Here is a 12,001-nt window from a genome sequence, read left to right on the forward strand (position 1 = left end):
TACAAAACAGTACGATTATGCTCAGATGGACCTCAGATCCAAGCACCTTGGATCCAAATCCCAGGGATTTTCTGGGCTTACTTCAAATGGCAATTTTATGTTGAGGGCACTATTTGAATTTAACTGGTTAACAGATATTCTAGCCTGAATATAATCAACCCACTGACTCTTAATTCAAACCCTAACTCATTACAGCTGAATGGTACCAACCACAAACAAGACTTTTTAGAGGCTTGCACAAATGTCTTTGGTGTATGTGTCTATTCATTTTAAGGTACAAAATAATAATAATTATTATAATAATAAAAATAGCTATTTTGTGTGCTGTAGCAGTTCTTGTATAGCTCACAATAAGTGCAGCTCTCAAACCCTCCCACACCCAACCACCCTCCCTTGCAAATATTTGTTAAATAAGGATTAGACAGGTCAGACACCATTGTAGTGCAAATAGTAAACGATTAAAAATTTTTTTTACAAAATATAGAAATGTTTGAATCCAGTAACTGGACAAACATGTTCCTTTCAAGTATCTCTCACTGAAGATTTTTTTAAAACAAGTTACTTCCATTTTTAAAAAAAGTCTCTCTGGTTTTTTTTTTCTTTCTCTCACAGGTAAACAGTTTCAAACCATCTAGGTTGCATAGTTCTAACAATGTAAGCACCTTTACAGAATGTAACTTTTATTCTTTCATTCATTTTTGTTCTGTTTTTTTCTTCATTTTTCCTTTTTCCTTTTTTCTTTTTTTTTTTTTGTAAATGTAGTGCAGAAGATGAAGGTGTATACACCTGCACACTACTGTCCCTTGATCAATGTTATGTATGTGTATGTGTATCGTGTCTGTATGTATAGAGACATGTATATAAATACATAGCCATATATATACAAACACAAATGCTACACACCTACTCAGTTGCTCTCTAAATGTGGGGGGTAAGTGCCAGTGACTGTAGTGATCATACACATGGTTTTTCAATGGCATTTTGGACTTTGTCCAAATTTCTTCAGGTTAGATGAGCTGCTACCATGGCTCAAACTAAGGGAGAGAACAGAACTTCCTTCCCCTAGTAGTAACTAGTGTTTAGTGTACTATGTAACAGATAAGGAGCATACTGAAAGGAAGGGGAAATCCCCAACCCATACCACCATGCAGACCTATCTTATTCAAGCCCAGCTTCATGAAGTTTTCTTCCTTTTTTATAGCTGAAGTCTTCTCTGAGCCTCCTTAAGTCTTTTTTTTTCTTTTTCTTTTTCTCTCTCTCTCTTTTCTCTCTCTCTCTTCTGTTTTTGCTTATATTTCTGATGATTGATTCACTCAAGAAGGGTTATATCGTGTCTGGTCTTTCCTCTTCTTGGGCTTTGGATACATTTTCTTCTCAACAGGAAGGGTCTTGCTCACACCAGCATCTACGAACAGCCACACTCCTCCACAATCATATTCTGTATGTCTTTTTTAATGATGTTCTGGCCATCATCGTAGTAGAGCATGGACATAGGCCGGAGCTTGGTGGGCACACAACATGATTTGAGGTTGGCAAAGGGGCTATGGCCCCGCATGCGGTAGTGGTTGATGACGGTGGAGTGGAAAGATAATGATGAACCAGATGTGCCTGCTATGTGGCTGGGACACTCTCCTTCGCAGTAGTTGGCATGATAACCTGTAGGAGCAATGATCCAGTCACTCCATCCTATGTCCTTGAAGCTGACAAAGAACTGCTTCTTGCAGCAGATGTTGACTTTGCCATCACACTCCAGGCCTCGTCTCCGCCTCCTGTGCTGGCGGTCCTCTGAGTGCCGGGCAAGCATCATCAAGAAGGGCCGATGTGATTGCTCCTTCTCCTCTTCTCCTGTGAATTCTCCAGCTTCCTTTTCTTTCCCTTCCCCATCATCTTCCTTTTTCTTCTTCTTGCCCAGTAGCACCAGGTTGGCTCCAGTCTCTTGACACAGGTCACAGGCAATCCGCACATCCAAAGAGTTCTTGCCTTGGTCCAGGAGTCTCTGGACACTGCTGGAGACAGGGAAGATGTGCCAAGTGCTCTTACGGGTGTCCACTGCCTTCTCTGAAATCAAAATCTCACTCTTTTCACCTTTCACTCCCCCATCCTCCATATCTTCTGCTCCTTCGGAATTGCCTTTTGGCTGCCGCTGCTGTTGAAACAGGCGGATGGTGACTTTTGTCCTGCTCCGGTTGGCTTTGGAGACCTTCAGGAAGAGCCACACTTCAGCATGCTCCACTACCGATAATTCACTGCCTTCCTTGGAAATCTCAAAGTGCAACATTTTCTTGGCTGTGCCTGATTTGATAAATGGAAATAGACAGGAAGAACTTGTTAGTATGTCTGCTTGCATTCTATTAAAGAGACTCTGTTACTTTTTCCACAGGCATAAAGTGCCCTACGTTACCTATTTAGCTCTTTAAATTTTATGGTTCTTGTGTTCTAACCTGCCTTTACCCCCTCCTTAGTTTGTATTTTGTGAAAATTCTCTTTTCAGAAAAGTATGTATTTTTTTCCTGCCTGTTTTCCAGCATAATATTTTAACCAGGGCATTTTTCATACTAACAATACAGTCATTAATGTAAAGCATCTCACGGCAAATAAGCATCAGTGGCTGCTAAGAGTTCATTTGCTTAAGCTGTCTTTGTGATCACTGTTAGCTGAAAGGCAAAAGTGCTTTATGATGGAAATCCATATGTACCATATGCATAAAAATCTGCACCTAATAGCTCGTTAGGGAATGAGGTCCACTCCTGCCAATTCTTTAGCCATACTTTGGAAATTATGTGGGAAAGAGGTTTACCCTTTCTCCCTCTGTAAAAAGACATCCTTCATTTGCATCTTAAAAGGAGTCGTAAATGTCAATTGTTTCAAAAACAAACACATGCTAAAATATGAACCTCAGCTTTAAGAAGTTTGCAGAGTTATATTGTAAAGAATTCAAGAATTCTTTACGGATTGCAGCAGGCAGACTTTTCATCCTGTGAGATGTTAGCTGTAGATCCTGTTCCTAATTTAACACACTGTACTTGCTGTGATTATAGTAATGGTGAATACACTGAGAAATGAGCTAAAGAACTGTATAATTATGGGGATGGTTCTCTGGCATAATTGTATCAACTTGCTGAGATGTCATGATGATGATTGTGATGGTGAGGAGGTGTTTCTCGGATACAGAGCTCATATCCCTGGCAGAAGCTGGAATGAATAATGACGGCTGTTTAATGATTTGATCACTAGAGCATGAAGAAGTTAAGAGAGAATGAATTAGTTGGGGGGTGGTGGTGATATTATTTTTTCAAGAGAGGTACTTTTCTATTCTCTTGACAAAGAAAAGAGCCCTGATGATGTCTTTTGTTCCTTCTCAGCATGGAGGCCAGGATGGACTGGGGTCACAGATTTGCAATGTACAGATATCTGGCCGTAGTAAGAAAGAAACAGTATTGATAATTATCAGTTTGTCATTAATATTGTTCTTGAGCTACCCATAGTTGTTTACCAGATTTTCTGTGCAGTAATTCTTCTTATCAGTGAGCCAGAACTTTGCACCCTAAAAACAGCAAGTGGTGATCAAAACAGAAGTACTCAGACACATACAGGAAGAATTGCCCTCACTGTAGCAAGGCTCTTCTCCTTGCTTCCTACTACAACTGAATTCACAAGTACGGGCTTCCTGACCATTTCCCTGCTCACCCATTCTCAGGTGAGACAGAAGTAGAGCAAAATCACGAGAGACATCTACCTTGTGTTCACTTGCAAATTCAAGGGTTGCTGATATCTGAAGTTTGTAGGCAGGCTGTGCTGCCCTTTGAGCTACCTGTAGCTTTTATTCTCCTTGAAGTACTGGCACTGACACATTCAGCTTTCCCTCGTGGCATTCCCAGGTCCAAGAGAGACACATTTCAGAATTACAGTGTCCAAAGGGCAGAGTGTTTTGTTTTTGTTTTCCCTCTAAGTGAGGGTGTGAAACTGTAGACTTTAACTGTCACTGAGATATGGAAACACATGGTTTGTGTTAACTGCTTCTCACAGATGGCTGATGCCAGTCTCCAGAGTGAGTTACATTTACTTCTCAGGGAGCTACGTGAACCAGCGGGACTGTGCTTTAGAAAAGGAAGTAGCTTATAAAAAAGACAGAGCAAGCTGACCAGTACCATGAGGCATGATGGAGTTACACTTTTTCTATTATTTTTTAATTGATTCATTCAATAATGACTGAATGGATAATGCTGGGTTTTTTCCATTCTGGAAATCAAACGATGTCAAATCTGCCAGCTGTGTTGGGACAGAGGTCAGGTTATAGACACTAATCTCACTCCTGACTCAGTTTCAGAGCATGAAGAGCTGTACAATGATGTTCCTCCAGTCCAAAGAAGTCTGGTCCAAAAGGCTGGTTGCCTTGTATGCGTTCTCTATGAGAAGTGATATGTCTTAGGCCTGTGAGGACCAGCCAGCCTGTGGCTTTATTCCTTCTGATTCTTTCTTCTAAAGCAAGCTTCTAACTTGTGGTTATCCCTTTTCAGTCCTGATAAATCCTTTCTGAGGGGGACCTGGGCTTCAAGGGAACCTGAAGGCAGGTGGTGTGCCAAGGATGGGTTGCTGCCAACCAAGACTCTCCATCCAACCCATTCTGCTTGCTCTCTCTACGCAAGCAAACCTTGGTGGAAAAAAGGTGGGTTAGATCAAGTTGCAGAAGGTGTTCTGGCAACCAGCAGCCTCTTCCCAGCTGCTCTCTTTCCCCCAAGCTCACAGACTGGTGTGTGGAATAAGCATGTATTGCTGGGAATTACTGTACTTATTTTCTATTCTTGAGAAACCAAGCTAGGCACAGACAGCAGTTCTGAACTAGCAGGGGTCCTGTGCATGAGCAAATCAACTGTGCTGGGTGCATGAGCAGATCAGCTGTGATGGATATGGACAAAAAACCCTAATCTGGTAATCTGCTCTGGAGAAAGCAGGCAAGGTGTGCAGACGTGGCTCAACAGTGGAAGAAGCTGTATGACCCATCTAATCCGAAAAGCCAGGCAGCCCTGCATTACAGAATAACCTAATGCTGTTAAGTGATAGTGCATGGTATTTCACATTCTGCTATTTCCATGCTAGTGAGAGTTGAAAATAGTTACGAAGTGACATATCTGCAACAGCAAATATTCATATTACCTTATGCACTGGCCAGAAGCACAGTGATGCAAGCACTCTTTTTGACAAATATTACATGAAAGAAACAGGACCTCAAGAGCCCTCTTAAATAGCTTTTCAAATGCTCCTCTATGTGTGAAAGTAGAATTCGTCCTCATTACTAAAAATATTTGAACAGTATAGTAAAAGTACATGAGTACTTTAATTTTCTTTACTTGAGGGAAGTGAGCTTGAGCAAGGTAGCCTAAGAGATGTCCTTATACAGGAATAACAGCCTCCTTGTAGGTTGTTAGCTACAATAACAGCCTCTCTGGATGTGTTTAGCTATATTTTCAGAAACAAATGGTAGATTAAGATTTTAAAGAAAAAAGATGCAGGAAGCTTATCTGGGCCTAATATTTCTGAATGAAACAAAATCCTGAAACCTGCATAGCTAATAAAAGGTTTTATAGCAATTAAAAAACACTTTCCCTTTCATAGGTCTTTTTAGAAGGAGACTGGGAATGGTGCAAGGTTGAGGATAAAAAGCATGCTTTCACATTAGGAAAAAATGAAGCTTTTCTGAATTCTCTCCACATTCACAACTAGTTTGTTACGATCACACAGCACAAATGGTATGAATCCTGCAGTTTTTAAGAGGTCACTGTTCTCAGACAAGCTCATTTTGAAATTAGAGTTTGGCCTGTGCTAAAACCAATTGAGACCCTAGGATCTGGCTTATTGTGGTTATACATTCACTTTATAACAGCATCTTTGTTTCCAAATGGTTCAGTGCTACAATAAAATAAATTCTTCAAGTGTTCTGAGACAAAAAAAAAAAAAAAAAAAAAAAAAAATCTGTATTTAGTTTTCTCCAGATATTTCTTAGGGATGTAGCAGTCTTTCCTTTTAGGTCTGAATTAATGGTCAGGATCAAAGCTTTGGAAATATATACTGTTCATCAAACTGAAGGTAAAAGGGAGATTCCTGAAATATGGGGGTGGTATCACTTTCATAATTACATTTCATTTACCCTTCTGTCCTGCCTTTACATTTGCCACAGCTGATTTGCAAGGGTCTTTTTCCATTTCTAATCATCCTGCTCCTCCTGCCTGACTACTGTGGAAAGACCCACAGCCCGACAGTGATAATACCTTCATCACTTCCATGCTCATATAAACAGCAATGTCAACAGTCTGGATTGTTATCATAGCAGAAAGCAGCTGAAAAAGGAGACAAGGGATTACTTTGGGCCCCTTTTGATTGCTTTTCCGCGTTTCCTTTTCCCAAAACTTTGGAGAGGCCACCTCTCTGCTTTACCGCTGAGCAAATTCCCTTCCAGGAGGAGGGCTGTGATGCCAAAGGAGCAGTCTAGCAGGGCGAGTGACACCAGCAAATGATGTGAGAAATGGTTAAAAATACAAGCTCTAAGAAGTAGTGCATATATGGTAAAAGGTTTAATGGAAGGAGTTACTGAATGGAAAGAAAGTGTAGCAGTATATATAGCATGGGAGTTTGCTCATATCTGGTTTTCTCTTCACTAGTGCTCGCGCACCTTTTTAGGAGAGAAACCTGAACATGCAAGCAGAGGGGAGCCTGCACAGGTACCCTCCTCTCCACCTCTGGAAGGGCTGGCCAGGGCTCATGCACAGGACTCTGCGGTCAGCACCTGCTCCCAAGCAGCACATGGGTGACGACCATGGCACAGGAGCTGGTGGAGAGACTGGCAGAACCCTTGAGGGCCCAGGCACAGGGGAACTGGAGGGACAGCCCTGCATGAGGTAGCTCATGCTGTGCTCAAGCAGGAATCTGCAGCTCCAGCGTGCTCTTCCTCTGAGGCTAAGGATCCTTCCTTCAGTATGGCTGGCTTTAACTATGCAGTTGAAGTTCCTTTATTTTCAATTTGCAGCAGGATTCAAGATCAAGCCCTGTTAGTTCAAGCTGTATATGTATACTAGGTAGGGTTGAAGCTGTACAATTGAGAGTATCTTCTTTTGAGTAAAATGCAAAGATATTAAAATTTTTTTAACCATATTAACCTGTAAAATTATTAAGGCTTTTTTTTCCATAATGAAAGTGATTATCCTTTCTGACATTATAACGTGGCTTATTCTTAATTTCTCTTAATACACAGGATTTATTTTCCTTTGAAAAATGCTCATTGTGTAAGAAGGTGCTGTCTCTTTAAATTTCTATGCTTCACCGGTGCTTAATTTTGAAACGTTTTTACATTATACTGTAAGTGAACTGTTTTTCCATACAAAGCAAGCTTTTTTTTCCTTTTTTAGTTGCTAACTTTACTACTGCCTATGTTTAGATTTGGGGGAATTTGTACTGCGTGCCAATCTGTAATTACATTCAAAAGCATCCTTCCCTTCACTTCTCATTTCCGTTCCCCAGGAGACAGAAAAAAATAGGTTACTAGAAAGGTTCCTCTAAAGAGAGTGAAGAGAAGAGCATGGTTATTGAGAGATAATTGCTCAAAATGTTTACTAATGAGTGACCACTGGAGTTAGATGAATTCTTTGCAGCGTAGAATTTATTCAGTGAATTTAGTGTTATTGTCTGGCAATTATCCCCTAGGCAGACTGATTATTACAAATGTCCTATTGCCACAATTAGACAGTGGCCATTTCTGTGAATGCATTTCAGCCTATGGATTACTGGCGAATGATTTATTCTGATTATTCATTACCCAGCATATGTGACTGTTCCTCCAGGTTGCATACTTTCATTACTGCTCCCCTACTCTTATCTCTTACAGTGGGAGGAGAAATTATGGCACAATTAACAAATACCTTATCTTTATGCTCACCTACCATTAGCTGCCAGAAAAGGGAGATTTTGTTGTAAGAGAAAAATAAACCGAAAAAGAAAATCAGGAGAAGAACTATTCCCCAAGCATTCGTGGGGGGAAGAAAGCAGCAGCGGCTTTATTTAAATACTTTTTCTTGAAAAGTTAACCCAAAGAGGCATTGACAAGGTCATTCAGAATGTGAAATAATTCAGTTCTGGCGAACCTTGACTCTTCTCTGCTATTTTGTTAGGAGGGAAGCACTTTACATCCACAGCTTTGAGTTCTTTCCAAATTGAAAGCCCTTCCCCCACATGGCTTTAAATATTTAGAAACAAAAAAGGTGTTTGTTTGGTTGAAGGTTTTTTTTTTTTCCACTTGATTTCTTCATTTACGTCTAAAATAACTCAAGCAAAGTTTAGGGTCATTTGCACCAGTAAAATATTCCAAGGTAAAAACAATACCAAGTCTTTGTCTTTTTTTGAGAGGGCAATTTTTTTGTGCATACTTGTAATAATTTGCTGTAAATTCTAAAATTAAGTGGATCAGAGGCTGCCAGTCTGTTTTCATTAAAATATTTAATTTCTGTGCATTAAGGCCCAAATCCCAAGCCCACTGAAATGAGTAACAGAACTTCCAGTTGCTTCCAGTAAACTAAGCTTCAATCCTAAATCAATGTTGCAAAGCTCTGCTGTATTAAATGAGATTGCCTTCTTACAGGCATACCTCTATATATAGATATAGATATAGATAAAAGAACTCCTCAGATGAATCACTTACATGTATGAAAGGTAGATATATCCTGCACAGAGGAAAATACATGAATGCACATTCTTATCTGCAGGAATAGTATGGGTACCGGCACAGGTATATAAGCATGCCTGCCCTGGCATACCTGTATGTAAGGACATAACTGTGCTTATACACACATACAGGCAAATACATATTCAGATATTCCCTACTGTACTTGCATACAAAACTGTGGGCCTGGCTACACACAGAGATGGACACATACAGTATTTTCCGTCTCTCAGGTATGTTTTTCTAAACTGGTTTCCACCTTCCTAGATTAATCTGTGCTTTCTCAGGTTGTTCTTTAAACCAACCTACCCCCCTGAATTCTCACATTTTCATACAATGAAACAGATTAATACAGAATGGCTTTCCTCTTCTGGAAGTAACTTGCTTTGATTTGCAAAACTTGAAATCTTTGATTTGGTATGCCAAAGGGAAAAAAAGAAAAGAACAACAAGAAAAAACAGGCTTGTTTTCTAAAAGCTGAGGAGACTGTATTTTAAAAAAAAGATGTGAACAAATCATCTCAGATGATGATTCACGGTCACATTTCTCAGTATCTTGTAAAAAAATAATATAATTTCTGGTCTCTCTATATTTCCAGCACTTCTAGCATTCCTTGGTTTATCTTTTATCCCTCTGCCTATTTCCTTCCTGCATTATTTTCCTTGCAGATTTTCACTCCAGTGAATCCCTGCCTTTTAAATAAACTAGAAGAGAGAAACCAGCCCCACTCAGAGCAGCTACAGATAAGCATAAAGATCTCTGGGATTCAGAATCCAATTAGGTAAAATAAGAGTTTGCAGGAAGGTTGCCTCGTGTGCAGCAAAAAGCCTTTGGAGTGTGCCCTCTCGTGGCCATTCTTTATTCAGCATGAATACCTGTACCCTTAAATACAATTATTTTCAAAAGACAATTGTTGACATTATTCAAAATATATAAACGATACATCCTTTGTTTTTTTCTCCTGAACTGCCAGCTTGGTTGTATAGGGTAGGTATCTTCTGGGAAAAGACATGAATATGTACATACATGTATCCATCTGCACATGCATGTAGGCATCACATGATCAAGTCAGTTCACCTTGAATTCTGTATGAAGTGGTACAAAACAGTAGAAGTGGTCTAAATATCTGGCAGATGTCTCTTTTTCTTTTTTTTTCCTGGCTTTTCTCCTGATGATAAACCTTTAGATTTCAGTATTTCCATCCCGTAATTCCTATCACCTTCTCAAGAGGCTGATGTTAGCAACCCATTTCATTGGTAGTTTAGTTGCCAGGATCAAATTCAGTTGGCAAAATCCCAGATTTGCCTAATAAGCTGTCTACATAAAATAATGAATAAGTTAGTAGCCAATCATATTTATAAGTAATGAGTATCTCTGTTATTCAACCTGTTGGATTTGCTTGTCACAAAATTATATGACCCCTCTCCTCAAAAAACTGGTTTTAAGACCTTGAAGTAACACAGAGAACTCTGGCACAGCTACCCTCACAGCAGAACTAATCAAGGTTAGTAACTTAGTTTGATATGCAAGTAGAAAGTAATTTTCATGTTTTACTTGTAAAAGTGCCAAAGAACAGTAGGGTGCATTTGTAACTTTTGCCCAATACTCACAGTCATTAGTTTTGCAGAGATCTGTCTGGATTTGTTAGCTGTGAAAACTACCTGGCAACTATTTTGCTGATTTCCTGGACATAACTACACCTGTGCTTCAGACAAGTTTACTGCATTTATTTCCCCTCTAACTGTCTGAAGTCTGTGCTTGTTTGAATTTTGGTCTATTTTAGAAAATAGCAGTCTCAAGCCAGAGCCACATGCACAGGGCACTGTTTGTTCATTCACTCCATTTCTTTGTGTGTTTGACAATATGGCTGATGAAAGATGGAAATACTAATTTTTTACAAAGGCTAGTAGTAAATGTGGCTTCTGAAAGGCATGGGGAAAGGCTGGTTTATGTCAAGCCATACCCAAAGAAACAAGAAGCCTAAAGTCTTATTTTGCTTTTTATAGACATTTATTTGATACAATATGAGATGTTTTCATTAATTTTCATTGATTTCTTATTGCCCTCTATCGAGGCAGAGTGAGTTTGACTTTAAAAGCAGGAAACCTGGCTGTGAGTGGAACATGTTTGTTCTCCTGCTTGGTGTTTAAACTTCTTCATGCTATTCCCAGTTCCCACAGAATGAGTGGAGACTGTCCCTGTGGCTATATTCTATTCCTATCTTTTTAATTCATACTTCCTATATGACACACTTGCCTTTGTTTTGGCCTCACTTTCCTTTTCACGAAAAGATCAGTTTAATATTTGACAGGCAAAACTACCAGTGCATGAGAGCACAGGATCTCAGGTAGAGTTCACTTAAGTTGTTGCAGCATTGGCACCTGTAAAATGTGGTAGATCCTCTGATGTTAGCAAGTCACCAGATATGAATGGCTGTAGATGAAGAATACGCTTAAGTTATCTGAAATTACTCCACAGAGTGGATTTATCATTTCCATTATAAGCCCAAACCAGAGCTTGGTTTCTAGGTTGCTAATTGTCCCTCCCTTGTCCCAAATCAAAGACTAGCAGGTATGGAAAAAAGGAACAGAGCAGCCCTCCCACCTGGGCTTTCAGGATCATCTTAGTATGAAGGAAGAGAACTGCAGCAGGGAGGAGAAGGCATGAGAACACAGTGGATGCCCTTGTCCTGCAGCTCCATAGTGTAAGTCCTCTTCAAGTAATTTGTCTAGCAGCAGTAGGACAACGCTATGTAAATCATGCCGAGTGACGTGTCAGTGTTGGTTGCTGGTGGCGGGGATCCGTGGCAGGATGATTGGCCAGTGTGTGGGCAATGGCATGATTTTTGCTGCTCACATGACCCTAAGAGCCAATGGCTTCGGGAGCCGCTGTTGGAGGGTGTTGTACAGAGTAGGCATATATCAAATTCCAAATTCCTTTGTGTCAGAGCTCAGGAGAGACAATAATGTGTTTACAAATGATTGCAACTCACACAGTGAAGAGAAACCACTGTTCATGCCATATGTGTTCCACTGTGCTCAGAGCGAGCTGCTGAAAACCAGGTGGGGAATCTGACTCATAGACAGCTTAGAGGTTTCCTTGCTTTTATAAATTCATTTCTAAACTAATGTTGAGCTACCCCTGCTTCTAATGACCTCTGGCATTGACACCTTCTCCCTGCTTTCTGAAGAGGAGGGGATGGAAAAAGTGAAAAGCCTGAGCTCTCATGCTGAAAGAACTGATAGTGTGTATATTGACAAGGATTCCAAAGGGAAGGGCTCCTTGTACAGCTGG

General features: G+C 40.1%; 1 protein-coding gene across 1 annotated transcript in view; it reads right to left on the reverse strand.

Moving 5' to 3' along the window:
- Positions 1 to 259: 259 nt before the first annotated feature.
- The window catches only part of INHBA (inhibin beta A subunit), a 13,734-nt gene continuing 1,992 nt past the window's right edge, over positions 260 to 12,001 (reverse strand). The window contains exon 2 of the mRNA XM_017734629.1: positions 260 to 2,292. Coding sequence (XP_017590118.1) covers positions 1,406 to 2,292 — 887 coding nt within the window. The 3' untranslated portion in view covers positions 260 to 1,405. The remainder of the gene's footprint in view (positions 2,293 to 12,001) is intronic.

This window comes from Corvus brachyrhynchos, unplaced genomic scaffold, assembly GCF_000691975.1.
Source record: "Corvus brachyrhynchos isolate BGI_N302 unplaced genomic scaffold, ASM69197v1 scaffold94, whole genome shotgun sequence".
Classification (NCBI taxonomy): Eukaryota; Metazoa; Chordata; class Aves; order Passeriformes; family Corvidae; genus Corvus; species Corvus brachyrhynchos.